Source organism: Fusarium oxysporum, chromosome V, assembly GCF_013085055.1.
Source record: "Fusarium oxysporum Fo47 chromosome V, complete sequence".
NCBI lineage: Eukaryota > Fungi > Ascomycota > Sordariomycetes > Hypocreales > Nectriaceae > Fusarium > Fusarium oxysporum.
In genome coordinates, this window is record NC_072844.1 from 994030 (window position 1) to 1008672 (window position 14643).

The 14643-nt window shown below is 49.6% G+C and overlaps 4 protein-coding genes and 1 non-coding gene across 5 annotated transcripts; 3 read left to right on the plus strand and 2 right to left on the minus strand.

The window, feature by feature from the left end:
- Nucleotide 1: 1 nt before the first annotated feature.
- FOBCDRAFT_201332 (uncharacterized protein) lies at nt 2–433 on the plus strand (the record flags this gene model as incomplete). The annotated part of the gene is made up of 1 exon (XM_054704541.1): nt 2–433. One exon carries the CDS (start codon nt 2–4, stop codon nt 431–433), a length of 432 nt encoding a protein of 143 aa, XP_054560516.1.
- A 532-nt stretch (nt 434–965) lies between these two features.
- On the minus strand, nt 966–2874 carry FOBCDRAFT_160678 (actin family). The gene is made up of 4 exons (XM_031183482.3): nt 2284–2874; nt 1780–2235; nt 1414–1728; nt 966–1363 (listed from the first exon to the last, which is right to left on the minus strand). Exons 1-4 carry the CDS (start codon nt 2590–2592, stop codon nt 1301–1303), a joined length of 1143 nt encoding a protein of 380 aa, XP_031039124.1. The 5' UTR covers nt 2593–2874; the 3' UTR covers nt 966–1300.
- A 153-nt stretch (nt 2875–3027) lies between these two features.
- On the plus strand, nt 3028–5824 carry FOBCDRAFT_33536 (uncharacterized protein). The gene is made up of 4 exons (XM_031183484.3): nt 3028–3326; nt 3509–3704; nt 3755–3928; nt 3975–5824. The coding sequence occupies exons 1-4, from the start codon at nt 3252–3254 to the stop codon at nt 5555–5557; spliced, it is 2028 nt and encodes a 675-aa protein (XP_031039126.1). The 5' UTR covers nt 3028–3251; the 3' UTR covers nt 5558–5824.
- A 602-nt stretch (nt 5825–6426) lies between these two features.
- FOBCDRAFT_t135 lies at nt 6427–6508 on the minus strand. The gene has a single exon. It is a non-coding gene; the product is annotated as a tRNA-Gly (tRNA).
- Nucleotides 6509–11928: 5420 nt separating this feature from the next.
- Nucleotides 11929–13132, plus strand: FOBCDRAFT_33545 (uncharacterized protein). Its single transcript, XM_054704542.2, has one exon. The coding sequence runs from the start codon at nt 12056–12058 to the stop codon at nt 12968–12970; it is 915 nt and encodes a 304-aa protein (XP_054560517.1). The 5' UTR covers nt 11929–12055; the 3' UTR covers nt 12971–13132.
- Nucleotides 13133–14643: the final 1511 nt, after the last annotated feature.

The following is a 14643-nucleotide window of genomic DNA, read 5'->3' on the forward strand; positions in this document are numbered from 1 at the left end:
AATGCCCAGCTACATCCTCACTGAGCCCTCTCCCTCCACAAACGTCTTCGTACGTTCCGGCCGCGGCGGCTACGGCAACATCTCTCGTGCCTCAAAAGACACAACATCCTCCTCAACCCGCACCGTCGTGACCCCCAGTACAACCACAAAAACCACAACTACTACTACTCCCTCACGCCGCTTCTTCAGCGGCATCGGCGGAGCTGGCAACGTCCACCGCGCAAGCGAGCAACCCTCTGTGTCTCTTGACGACGAGTACGACCGCATTGCCGCCCGTGACCAAATGGCAGCTGGACATGTCGGCATTGGCGGCGCCGGCAATGTGTTCCATCGCAAGGATAGCGATGCCGGCTCTGATGCTAGCGACAGCAGCTCTATGAGCTCCAAGACGAAGCTTTGGGCTCGTGTTAGCAGCACTTTCAGCCGAGACTGAACAACAAAACATAAGAAAAGAACGATCGAGGGTGTTTGTACGAAAAGATATGAATTAGCGACTGGCGTTGATGGGATTTGATATTTGGACGAAAATATGGCGGGGACCTCAGAGCAAATGGGTTGACGATATACCCCGGATGTACGGTTGGCACTGACAATCAAGAGGGGCGATATGAAACTGCCCTTCTACTCTTGCTTTGCCTGTATGATGCTTGTTTCTGGTGAAGATTTATATACCCCCGAGCGCAGCTCTTTTCTATTATAAAAGCATTATTACTTATTACTCATTTACTCCTTACCCTTGTGGCTTGTATGTATGTCCTCAGGGTGCAAGACTTCACTTCTGTCGTTAAATCAGGGTGCGAAAATAAAATAGTCTAAAGGCTTGTTAAGATATACTAAACTTACCTGAGTCTTTTCATAACTTAGACCAGAAGTCCTAAGTTTCCTTGCCTCCCCTTATATATCTCATGATGCTCAGAGACAGAGACTCTTTGGTTGAGAGAACGACTTCACAAAGCTAAACACAATCTCAACACATCAGGGTATCATTAGGCTTCCTCTATCTGGCAAAGGTTGTCTACAACTGCACTGGTGTCTCCACACACACCAAACAGCACTAAATCTTCCATTCCATGCAAGGCTTCTGCATCGCTCTATCAACAACAGCAGCGCGTCAAAGGGGGTTGGTTTGGGTTGCGAGGGCTTGCGATCACAAAGGTCAAGGTCATCTCGATCATAAAGGTCCAGACGACGAAAAATCAGTGTCGATGAGCTCAGACATGTTCATGTCCGATTATTTCGTCGTTATGGCTGCATCACAAAGATGCGAAGTCAAAGGGTGACACGCATATGTACGTCGTTCTTACGTGAACTTGGTATGGATAATGTCGGGGTTCTCGTGCCAGTCATCAATGCTCACCCACATCTGTCACACGTTAGTATAGTAATGAAAGGTATCACGATAAAATCACTGACCTTTCGGAAAGTACTCAATCCAGCAAGAATACTGCCTCCAATCCAGGTAGAGTACTTTCTCTCTGGTGGCGCAAAAATCTTGATTCTCATGTCCTTGACTGCAAGCTTTTGCAGCTCTGTCAAAAGACGGTCACCGAAGCCCTTTGTCAATGTGCTGCCTCCAGAGAGCACGATGTTGCTGTAGAGAGATTTTCGTAGGTCGAGATCTGTTCGGTTGATGGCATCAACGACAATCTGGTGTACACCAGGATATTCGAGGCCGATAATCTCAGGGTCAAAGAGGATCTCGGGTGCTCTAAAGCGTTCCGCGCCAATCTTCAATATGTTAGCTTGTCCAAACATTGAGCAGAGAACAAAGAGTCTCACCTTGAGCTTGAAGCCGTCTGGAAGCACGTATTCGGCAAACTTGCTCTCATTGGGCTTCACACCGACCCAATCCCTCTCCTCTTTCCGTGGATCATGAGCAACATAAGAGACGCTCTCCTTGATTAACCTCACGACTTCCTTCTCAGCACTCGTGTGAAAGACATATCCACTCTTCCGTAGCAACGTCTGCATGTACTCAGTCACATCTCGACCTGCCACGTCGATTCGGCGAATACTGCTGGGCATGGCGAAACCCTCGTAAACAGGTACAGCATGAGAAACACCGTCACCAGAGTCGAGAACGATACCGGTTGTTCGGCCACTGGCGTATAGTGATAGCACGGCTTGGATGGAAGTGTGGAGTGCGGGGACGTTGAATGTCTCGAAGAGGATCTGGGCGGCGGTGTCGCGATTGCTTCGGGGGTTCAAAGGAGGTTCCGTCAATAAAACGGGATGCTGTAAGATGTCAGTATAATTGCACAGCTAGGCACTTGAGCAACAAACCTCTTCGCTGAGAGTCTTCAATCCTTCACCGTAAACATACTCCCAGATCCTCTCCATATCGTCCCAGTCGGTGACAATACCATGCTCGAGGGGATACCGAATTTTGAGCAGCCCTCTCAATTCCGTGGAGGCCTTTTGTCCTATGAATACCTCGCCCTCGAGGGCACCCGCGAGAACTCTTAGATGCTTCGGTCGACCAACCCACGAAGGAAAGTAACATTTTGGTAGATCATCGCCTGCAAACCCAGCTCGAATAGTGCCAGATCCGTTGTCGAGGACTATAGGCGCATTATGTAAAGAGTCTGCCATGTTGTGTCGGTTTTAGAGTTTCTCCCTGAGCTTGTATGTTGTCGCTATGATATATCGTTCCCGGCTTCTTTGTTGTTACCATATAGGTTCCTTCTGAGCTCCCCAATGTTGGTCCTTCTGAGCTCACAGCGAGTAATAGCCTCGAGGCTTCGCGTATTAACTAACAGACAAAGAATCCCGCAGTGCGTCTGCAGCTCGTCGTATCCATAAAGTGTCTTTCAAAAAAGTCCTGAGTGTTGGTTGGTATTGTCTATTTTGTTTGTTGTACCCCTGCCAATCAATCAAGGCCAATGCCTCGCCCACTAGTAATCTGCCAGCTTCAGGAGGCACCCCGTGGCAGTACTCGAGTCACGTGAGCCCGAGGGATCCCTTGAACGCCTCAGGCAGCAGCACTTTAAGTGCTTCGCGTGAAGGCGCGTCTCGTCAACCGTGGACCGCGTCTTTGACGTGAACTCATATTACCTAGGCAACTTGAACTTGGGAAGAGCTTTCGGCGATACTGCAAAGCCCACTTGCAACGTTCAATTCGACCTCTCTTTTGCCGCTGATGATTATTACGAGTTCTATCTTGCCCTGCTAATCCTCCCGATTAATCCTCTCCACCCTCGTCCCGTCACCATCTCGCATGGTTCCAGAATTGCTTCATCTTAGCCGCCCACATGGTCAAGGCCAATGCTAATGCAGCAGCTGCTGCTGCTTCTGGACCTGGCGTCTACAGCGCAGTATACAGTGGTGTAAGTCTCTTCAGTTGCTGCGACCTCTTTTATTTGACTCTATTGGTGCATTCATCTGAACAGCTTCGTTTGAAGACGGAGTGTCGTGAGCAGCAGATGTCTCTGATGGAGCTCGCCCCTGATACTACCATCCCCCACTAGTGCTATCAATCCAATGCCTTTACTAATCAGTTCTCCTTCAGATACCTGTATACGAATTCCAGTTTGGTGGTGACCTCAAAGAACATGTGATGCGAAGGAGACATGATAACTGGATCAATGCGACACATATTCTGAAGGCTGCTGGGTTCGACAAGCCAGCTCGAACCAGAATTCTCGAACGAGATGTGCAAAAAGACGTTCACGAGAAAATCCAAGGTGGCTATGGAAAATACCAAGGTTCGCCAACTCCTCAAATACGCCGTTTATCATCTAACACCATTGCACAGGCACTTGGATACCACTCGAGAGCGGACAAGCATTAGCAGAGCGGCACAGCGTATTCGATCGATTGCGACCCATCTTTGAATATGTCGCTGGTGCGGAGAGCCCACCTCCTGCTCCCAGGCATGCTAGTAAACCCAAGGGACCAAAGTCTAAGCCTCCGCTACCGAAATGGAACAGTATGTCGAGTGTGATATCAGATAGGATACAGCTGACGGTTATCAGATCCGCCTCCAGCTCCTGCTCCTGCGCCCGTAATTCACGATGACCCCGATACGGTAATGGGTGACGAAGATACACCAGATAACCTCACAGTGGCATCAGCATCGTACATGGCCGAAGACGAACGTTTCGAGATGCCCCAAGTGCCAGGCACAGGACGGAAACGCAGAAGAGACGACAGCAACCTGCAAGACCTTACCGAGCAACAACATGCGCTATATGGCGACGAACTTCTCGACTACTTCCTCCTCAGTAAAACAGACCAACCAGCAGTGAAGCCTGATCCACCCGCCAACTTTCAACCTAACTGGCCGATCGATGCGGAGGATCATACGGCGCTTCACTGGGCGTCCGCAATGGGAGACGTTGATGTTGTCAAACAACTCAAGCGATTTAACGCATCGTCCACTGTCAGAAACATACGCGGCGAGACACCGTTCATGCACTCAGTAAACTTTACGAACTGTTACGAGAAGCAGAGCTTTCCCGTCGTGATGAAAGAGCTATTCGAAACATTCGATGCTCGTGACAATATGGGCTGTACAGTGATACATCATGCGGCTGTTATGAAGAACGGCAGAGTATTCAACTCATCATGCTCACGATACTACTTGGACAACATTCTCAACAAACTTCAGGAGGGCCTAGAACCAAGCGCATTTCAGAGATTGCTGGATGTTCAAGATAATGACGGAAATACAGCATTACACCTTGCGGCGCAGCGGAACGCTAGGAAGTGCATAAGAGCACTATTAGGACGTAATGCTTCATCAGATCTTACGAATAACGACGGAGTCAGGGCAGAGGATCTTATTATGGATTTGAACGCGACGAAGAAAGAACGTGGACCTCAACGATCGTCGTCTCCTTTTGCTCCTGAATCCCAACGACATGCTTCTTTCAAGGATGCACTGCTCGAGAAGGCGAATCGGCAACCCCCGGTGGCTTTCCAGTCTGCGGCAGCAAACACTGTCCAGTCACGGATCACACCCCTGATTATGGAGAAGTTCCAGGATCTAGCTAAGAGCTACGAAGAGGAATGGCGGGAAAAGGATGTAGCAGAGGCAGAGGCGAAGCGAATCTTGGCCAACACCCAGGCAGATCTGAATGCTCTCCGGCAAAACATAACAGATGCTGAGGGGCAGCTCGAGTCAGAAGAAGCGGCGTCCAAAAACAACCAAGAAGCCAACCTAGCCAAGCATCAGGTGCTGTCACTCATCACACACCAAAACCGCTTACATGTTCAGCGGTCAGTGGACAGTGAACTCAGCCGCATCAATGGCGATGGAGGCGTGCAGGAAGAGTCATACGAAGAGAGGCTGAGTCTCGCCCGCCAACTAAGCACATTGCTTGCTGAGCAACGGACAGCTGAGACGGATTATGTCGAGGCGCTGAGCATGGTGGGCACGGGCGAGAAGATTGAAAAGTATAGGAAACTTCTCAAGAGGTGTCTCGATCCGAAGGAGGGCGAGAGCCTGGACACGAATCTCGACAGCCTGATCGAGATGATGGAAGAAGAGCGGGACGAGGATGGTATGGTTGGCGCTATGGAGCCCGAACCAATGGAGCTGTCAGGTGGCATCTAGGGAACATCACTGGGCTCTCCGTTGCGGATCTAGCCCCTTTGTTCTCTTTCTCTTTTGCTTTGACGAAGGTACTTATATATATCCTTATTGGTTAGGGGCGCGCAAAGTTACGGGGTTGGTTAATCCTCTGCTAGTCTTGGGAAGATTCAGCAGAAGCAGACTTTCTACGAAGGAATGGGCGATGGGTGTATGCAATTTTGCACGATAGACCTGAGCGCAAGCGAGGTGATAGTTGCCTATGAAATATACTTGCTCTTGAACTCAGAACTAGCTTTTTCCGAGGAAGTCGGTCAGTGACACTTGAGAACCAACCACCAGGTCAACGGTCAGAGTTAGTCAATCAAACTAAGATGCACTGCCGGAGACGGCTTGACGCCAAGGCATTCGATAGAGGGGAAATTCCAAGTTATCGGAACCGAGGCACTCACTAACTTCCAAGTTGTGAAGATAGCGCCGAGGCTTGTCAGCCAGCCTCATGCTTCTGTACCTTACCGATTTGCTCAACTTGACCATAGTACACCAACAAGAGGGGCTCCAGCACCGATAATGCGGCTGATATTGATTTCCAGGAGCGGTGATCCGTGAGTTATATTCTCAAAGAGGCTTGGTCATGCGCAAGCCATCTTCTTCGTTCCACCTGAGAGAAATATGTTATGGGACAAAACTTCCTCGAATCAAATGGTTCGAATGATGTGTAAGGGGACCACCTATGATGAGAAGATAATTTCGGGGCAGTCAGATCACCTGTTTTCTTTAACAGACCAGTATCTTCCAGTTCGTGCGCATAACAAGTTTCTTATAGACCAGCAAAAAGGACTTGCATGCCACACAGCAAAAGAGTTGTTCACTTGTCGGAGTGACCGTTGTAATGCGTAATCTGGGAATCGAACCCAGGGCTCCCCGACGCTGCACGAATGGCAACGGAGAATTTTACCACTAAACCAATTACGCTGTGGTGTTCGATGTCTGGTGTAACGTTGTTGAGTCTGATATGCCGCTCATGCAGATCTCGGTCATAGTCTCTGTACTTACTTCTCGTTCTCTGGTACAAGGATCTTGAGATTTATTTGCTTTTCCTTAGGCAAGAAATTCGGCTACTGTAGGTGACCGCATGACTCTAAATCATGTGAGTTCATCAATTCATGTGAAGTCGATACATAACCTAAGTGGGTACAATTCAGCCAAGGTTGAGTTTTTCTGAAGTAAGCATAATTAACGGCCATGAGGATCGGGCGTTGCGGAGTCAATGATGAAGCTCAATATCTGGGTTTTAGTGGTATGGGATATCAAGAGGTTGGTTAGATCCGCGCTTAGGCCAAGCGGTGAGATGTAATGGCTGGTTCATGGTTGGACATCCCAGGTGGAGCGAATGTCATTGTTCATCGCGAACCATAGCTTGTGGCGATGATGATTGGGATGTTGCTTGACGCGCCCGAATTATCTGAAACTGGACACGAACGCGAGTAATTGACCTGTGAGAGTGGCAAGAGTCGTCGCGTATCTTGCGCAATCAACGAGGCCGAGCAATCCATTGCTGTGGAATTGCGCCGAGTTTGTTCTCCGTGAGTGTTTTTTGTTGTGCTGCGCCAGTCAGACTTGTGTAAGTCATTTCCTTGTCAGCAAGACCCACGTCGAAACACGAAGCCGGAGGCAACAATTTGCCAACTCTCAAAAAGGCAATTCGAGCGATGGCGATGGATGACTCGAAGCCAAGAAGTGGAATAAGATAGGTATTATACCCTGTGCGCATAAAGCATTGGTTCGAAGAGAAAAAAGTCCTAGACAAGGTATATATCTTTGATGCTTGATATGATTTGAGGGAGCTTTCCGTATCCGTAGGAGGTTCTCCGCCAGTATTTGTTTGTTTTACAGGGTTGGCGAGGATTGACTGGAGTTGAATGTGACACTGACAAGGATATTGACCAAGGTGGTGGGGACTGGGCTCGTAAGGCTGAACAGGGTGCTATTTTTGAACACTGACCAAGAGTGGTTAGGAGTTCTTGTTAGTCCCAGAGCCAGGCCAGGACGAAATGGCGGAGTTTTGATCCCCGTGTCAGAATGTCGGCGTGGATCCACGGAGGAAAGGATTCCGCCTGATCTAAGTTGCAGGGCGGCCGATATTTCTGCTGGAGGTACTTGCCGAGACTAGGGTTGTATGAGAGGAAGACTAGCTATTACACTTTGCGAAAATTGACGTTATGTTGAGATGCGATGCGGCGTATGTTGCATCCACCACCAATAAGACAGCCACAACCATACTGTGAGAGCATAAGACAGCCACCCACATGGAGAGAAAGCATGGGACTCGCATTGCATCCTTGTCTTGTCATCATCAAATCGCAGGCGATAATAATCGTATCAAGAACGTTAGAAATCTCAGTCACCTCCCCGGACAGCCCAATGGAGACGCTACTGATGCGTATCTGAAGATCGTTGCTTGATGTGCACTATGACCAAGCAAGCATGATGATGTAGGAACGGATCCCATCACGGCTGAAAACCCATTCGGAGTAGGATTGCATGCACCTCTTTGAATGAACGGGGCTGTCGGAACGCGCGGGGTTGTCTTATTGATGTTTGTAAAGACGGGGTTCACCCTCGTATTTTCACTGGCCTCAAAGTGAACCTTTTTTTATTCGGCCTGGGCTTTGGTAGCGAAAGAGATTGCGTTGCATGCGGCGCAGCCGCATCTCTTGCAATGCGAAGAGACGCCCTAATGTGGCTTCTAGAAGGCAGTAGGATATCGGTTTACCCTGGGGTGGGTTCATGCCGTAGTCACGACTGACTCGGCAGGAAGTTTATGAATCCGAGTTTCTGCGGAGGGTAAAGGGAGCTTGAATAAAAATTATTGTTAGCGATTTACCCGCGTGTTTTGTTGATGGCAACTGGCAGTTCACTGCCTTGGGCCTTGACAGAAGCCTAGACCCCATCGTATTGAGTCCAGCTGGGCAAGGTTACCGCCGTCGCAGATCCTTGGTCTGTGATTGGCTACCGAAACGCTGGAGAAGGTCTAAAGCGCCAGCAGGGGAAAGGAGAGACATTGGCTTGGCCGAGACTGATGAATTGTTGTCGACAACATTATATTGACGGTCAACCTGAACCATGCGTCTGTGTGGCTTGTTTGATATCATCAACTAGCACGCGATGGCCCGTTCGGTATTGGAAATAATCAAACATGGTTCGAACTGCTTCGACTGAATGTTAGAACCTAGCCGAGTTAAGAGAGGGTATTCGGAGACGGACACAGCCAACCGTCGCGTTACAATGCAATGCAATGCAATGTGACGCTTGGCAATAATGCGCGGCGATATCATAATTGCGAATCCTTGTCATGATAGTACGGATGCATCATGCATCATGCAATACATTGACGGACCGAGTCACGTCCTTGGTTGAGTTTTTCGATAAAGCAAGATCTAAGCGGCAACCTTTAACTTGGGATGTGGGATGTTGGATGTGAGCGTCTCCTTCCTTCCGTGGCTGGGTGTGAACGTCAAGTTTCAGGCGCCCCTTGCAAGCCCGGCGCCAAACAAGGGAAGGCGGCCCCATTCCTTCCAAGCTTGTATCCAATCACGTGTCGTAATTCCATCGTTTCAGCTGAGTCTGTTCTTTCCAGTGTCACAATCGAGACTGCACTGGACGATCCCCAAGACCAAAGCATCCACCACAGGGCAACGATATCGGGAGGACGGGGATTTCCATCGATGGATGCATTGACCAAAACTCAACGTTCTAGTTCGGAAGCAAGCACTTCCAGCTGCAATGACATGCTGTCCCGCGTCGTGCCGTGTCATGTACAGCGGCAGGCATCGATCTCCGCGTGGCATAGGTTGTATACAGCCACGCGACACGTCTTTTGATGCATCAAATCGGGCAGAAATGCTCATTAATCATCACCATTCAGCAGAGGCATGCTTGAACTAAGAAACCCATCAAATTAACAGATTCCACAATACGAGCCCCCTTCAGCCTACAAAGCAACCCCCGAAATGACGCAGAACCCATGATGAGGCGCTTCACCAGTCAAAAGGGATTCGAGTTGCATAGACTCTTCCAGCCCAACAAAAGTTCATGGCAACCATCGTGGTTAGCTCCACATGCAATATCACTTACACCTTTCCTACCGAATGCAGAGGCAATCGAATAATGACAATAGCCCGCCATTGATGCTCTTATGATGACTTCCACTGGGCTTGGCTGCTGGAGTGTCGATTACAGTACGCGGAGGCGGGCTTGCTTGTCTCTCCTCGGGGAGAGACCAGTTCAGTTTCGTCAGGCGCCCTACACCGACAGTGGACAGGGAAAGCAAAAGAATTCATAATAACCTTTTATGACCGCGACCGTTACTGCTACTCTACGGATATCGCTTGTTCAAGGTTGCATTGGAAACGCCTCATGCAGGGACATAGTCGGCGCCATTACACCAGTATTGAAAAAATGTACCACACCGCTCAGCCTGACGATCCAGATTCGCAAGGCTTCTTGAGAAGCCCTATCGCGATGTGAATACTTCCGTCGATCTCGTGCGCCAATACGTGTTGGACCAAGCCAATCGTCGCCGCCTTAGATCGTTCGAAAACGGTTCGATAGATGCAGTAGGGATTCCGTCTCTACAGAGGCTTGAGACTTGCCCGATTCCCATGTCACTAACATAGCCTTGTCTTGCCCAAAAGGCCAAAGGCTCGACATCGTCCCATCTAGCTCGACCAATAGCCGCTTAGACACACCCCTGGCCTGGAACAAGCTCGCGACAAGGGTCTGTCTCTAGCCCATGGCGTCGCTACAAGTAGGGCTCACCTCAGCTGAAATGCTCAATTTAGCCCATCTTCTGGCGTCACTCCCTCGCCAAACTGGTCAGATTTGGGTTTGGTCAGTAAACTAATCTGCAGGGCTTGGGCCCTGGGGCTCGAAGCAGATTGCAGTGCGATCGTGGGGCATCATGGCCCAGGGACGCCCGGCTTGGCCAAAAGCGAATTTTGTGCCTCTGACGCCTTCGTTGGAAATCTCGGGCTGAAAACAGGGATGCCAATCGTGTGCAGACTGCAGGAAACGACTCTTACAACACGCCCTCGGGGTCCGGTACGACCTATCAACCAATTTGCTCTGACTTTATTCGACGACCCCATGGCCAGCTGTTGATGGTTGGAGACTTTTTGGAGCACGCGGTTCATCGAGTTTCCTTGATCAACTTTGATTGAGACGGTCCAGCCCGGCTCAGCTTGCGATGACATTGCAATCTCACGCTTGCTTCTAGGATCTCATTCCCTGCCCCCGATTAATGTTTCATCATGAAAACCCCAGTCCTTTCTGACTTACACATGAGATCATGCCAAAAATGTCGCAAGGAGCGATCGACAAAAGGCTCGTCCCACTGGCAGCTCTTGTCGAAGTCTTCAGTGACAACTTCCTAGAACTCGGGCAACCTTGGCCAGAGCCACACTTATTTGGTCATTTTCAAATCCTTCCAACGCCTCCAGAAATCAATACTCCACTTGTCGAAGCCACCCCTACAAGTCAAACGTCGTACCCACGTCCCGGGACCGAAGCCACAGCTAGTCTTGATTAGTAGCCCCTTTGAAAGAGGCTGTCTGAAGCATTTCTTTCCGCTCCTTTACAAAGAGAATCCATGTTCATTTTCTCCATATTCCTAGCCCAGACCCTCGAAGAGCAGGGTGTGGTCGAAGAGGGGTGTCGTACTATCCTTCGACATTGGACCCAAAGTTCATCAAGTGATGCTCTTGGCTTGGCTTGCTACATTGACCTTACTCGAGAGTTTCCATCGGTTCATGAACAACCATCATATAAGACTCAGTACCCCCAGCTATGTAACCTTACACAAATAACCGGTATTGCTTTTGCACTTTGATCTTTTGACTCCTCTTATATGCATCTCATATGGCAGGCTTCACACCACGCCCTATCTACTTAATCACAACTCGAGCATCACTTTGGTGATCCAAAGGCGACCAATAGGCCATCTACCATATTCGCATTGCTGGGAAATAATCCGACGGCGATCCTCTGGTATACGTCGGCATAATCGGCTCCAGCATTTACTGAGCGTTGAGATTTGCGACGGAAGTTATTTCGTGATCGAGTCATCAACCAGATAATCTATCTGATACAAGCCACTACCAAAGTCTGGAGACACACAAGGCTTACTCAGTCGCCGCTTTTCTCCAAACGAACATAACTCGTTTTCTCTTTCTGACCAAGCGCCCTTAAACGCGGGTGTTTGAAGCATAGCCTTAGATCGACCGGATTCAAGACCACCAATAACCCTGTCTATTCAGCCCAGCCCAGCCTTCTTGTCTACAGAGTCGACTCCGCCCAACCAACCCAGACGAGGATTGTCAACGCAACGGGCAAGCATACCCCCAGAAAGTCACCGTCTGACCGCAGAAAGTAGAGTGACCTTTGGCCCCGCCAAGTGACCGACGGCGCCAAAATTAAGTTTCCGCGAATATATCAATCAGTCACTGACATAAACTACGCACCATGCCCGTAACTAATCGAGGTGTAACACAACTTACACCTGACACCACCACCTCAACGTCAACTCACAGCAACTACTTGAACAAGTCGTCTTCCTCCTTTCAAACTCTTCAAGCTGGCCTCGCAATCTTTGCTGTTGCTGTCATCGCACGCTTTTGCGTTTTGCGACTCTACCTATGGTTGCGACAGATGCGCGGCTTGGATCAGCAAACCCTACCCATCTCATCATTGTCGCATACTCGACGGCTTCAGTCGCAACCCTTTTGGGCTATGAATGAGAAGACTATGACGCCGCCTGCTAACCAGGAGGATATGGCCCCTGAGCATATGTTGCATGCCAAGCAAACAGACAAGAAACTGGTCATCGACCCCAACTGGCAGAGTACAGACAATCTCATGTCCAGACATGTCATGTCGCGACCACCTCCTGCACCACCTCTGACGCCGCCTGAGCTGAGCACAGCCGTCTTCACTTTTGATGACCGCCCACGACCAGGCGAAGATAGTTTTATTCGTCAGCCTAACCCGGATTACATGTCGTCGACAGCCAACACTGTTCTGCCTGACAACTCAACATCAACGTCGGTCACCCGCCGGCGCTCTTACAATAAGACCCTTCCTATCGGAGTGCCCGTACCTCAGTCATCTCAAGGGATGTCGGATGCTGCCGATCTGACTTTTTCGCCCAGTTCCTACCCACCTGCAAGCCCGTTGCTTCCACCGGCCCCACCCAACGCAGGAACCGTGGAGATCGGCGTCCAGGGCGAGATTATTGGTGTTCTCGACTCCGAAGGCGCCGGATGGACGAGACATACGCGTGTCTATGGCGGCGGAGTCTGCCTTGCATGTGCGGCCTCCGGTGGCAATCACGGGGGCGGTTTCTACGGAGCAACAGTCCGGCCTGAGGAGATGCGATGACGGGTTGACAGTTTCGTAACGACCATGTGTACTACTTTCAGTTGACTTTCCCGACCAAACGTGATTGGCACTTTTGGTCTGGCATAGGGGCCCATGTGTAACGACCGTTTACGACTTATGTTAGAGGTGGACGTGGTGCAACAACTGCGCTTCTGGGCAAAATTTCCTTTTCTCATGTCTTACTTGAATGACCCACGGCCTGCGCCGCTGTTTTGAAGCGACGCATTGTCTCACTTGGTTTCGATTTTGGATTTGGGTTGGATTTTTGTTTTGCACTGCTCAGTATAATATACCCCTTAAGGTACTCATCTACTTTATTGGCTATTAGGCTAAGGGCGCATGGAACTGAAGATGTATTTCATAAAGTTTTTTATGTCGAGGTTTAGATCTTGGCTCATGATGATATAATGACCTGTTTTCTGTCAACGTTATCTTATTCTTGCCTTCTCTGCCAGACATAGGCATCGTAGCATGATCACTGAATCATTCTCATCATCTACGCATGCAAAGCCCCACATTGATCTTGTACCCCAAGCCACTCGCGAATGCCTTCAACAAAGCTCCATAATCGATGGAGACTTTGACTCGGACTGCTCGGGTCGCCATTCGAACACGTCTTCAAGTCCTTGTAAAAGTAAGCAGCCTCGAGGGCATATCACGGGATTTGTACCATGAAGCTCTCGTCAGCCTTACAGAGGAGTCTGCCAAAGTCCATACCTTGCAAGTGCTTATCGTAGGACTAAGCCTCGGACGTATCCCAGAGAAGATACCCGATGCCCGAATGGATCACCAAATGCAGAAACAACATAGAAGATCACCAAAGACTAAAAGCCGTTGCAAAGCCTCGTGCGGGAGGGGAACACTCGCGCGTCATGCAGCCTATGCAGGTCTAGGACCGAAGATCAAACCAACGACTTATACACCTTTCACCGAATTCAGGTGATTTACCCGCCCGCCCCTAAGCTTACATTGCGTCGATGCTCGGCGATGTGTGCCGAGTTCTCTTGGCCTATGATACTCCGGTACGGTAAGCTCTGGAGAGAATATATGGGGTCTTCGTTCTGCTTAGGATAGGATAGTATAAAGGCGGCTGGGAAGAACTTAGAGATCTCACGTCAGATGAGAGGAAATTACCTCGAAGGTCGTGTGCCGTGAGCGGGTGATCACGGGGAATGAGGACATGTGCTCGTGAGAGGAGGGGGTTTGTAGGGCTGATATTGAGAGATTGAGTTGACACAGGAGTGAGAGCTAGGTACGGGATACGACCAAGCTGAATCGAAGTCCTAGTCTACGGGGTCAGTTGTCAGAAACAAGAACAGACTATTTACCCCCTTGCTGATGGCTTTTGTGGGGAGAGATACGCTTGGTCTAGGATAGGAAGATTTATAACAAAGCCCGGCTGTGGGACTTTTGTAACATGTCCGCATGACGTGTTTCGTGCATCTGCATATGTTGTAGGACCTGGGATATTGAAACACTTTTTTGATATGGTCGCAGATTTGGCCTGGCTTTGTAAGTGGACGACTGGGATGGTCGAAAGATGATGCCCCTTTTGGATGCTTCTAGCGCGTATGCTTTAGGTGTTTGCAGATTCGAAGGGGCAAGTGTCATTGGGGAATGTCGTGGGAGGTTGAGCATGGAGGTGGTGTCACTGACAGCTTGCAGCTTGTATA

Coding starts and splice junctions, on each gene's coding strand:
- FOBCDRAFT_160678 (XM_031183482.3), bottom strand. CDS start 2,592: ATGGCAGACTCTTTACATAATGCGCCTATAGTCCTCGACAACGGATCT. Junction 1,729..1,779: donor CAGACGGCTTCAAGCTCAAG/GTGAGACTCTTT, acceptor AACATATTGAAG/ATTGGCGCGGAACGCTTTAG. Junction 1,364..1,413: donor GATTGAGTACTTTCCGAAAG/GTCAGTGATTTT, acceptor AACGTGTGACAG/ATGTGGGTGAGCATTGATGA.
- FOBCDRAFT_33536 (XM_031183484.3), top strand. CDS start 3,252: ATGGTCAAGGCCAATGCTAATGCAGCAGCTGCTGCTGCTTCTGGACCT. Junction 3,327..3,508: donor ACAGCGCAGTATACAGTGGT/GTAAGTCTCTTC, acceptor GTTCTCCTTCAG/ATACCTGTATACGAATTCCA. Junction 3,929..3,974: donor TCCGCTACCGAAATGGAACA/GTATGTCGAGTG, acceptor GACGGTTATCAG/ATCCGCCTCCAGCTCCTGCT.
- FOBCDRAFT_33545 (XM_054704542.2), top strand. CDS start 12,056: ATGCCCGTAACTAATCGAGGTGTAACACAACTTACACCTGACACCACC.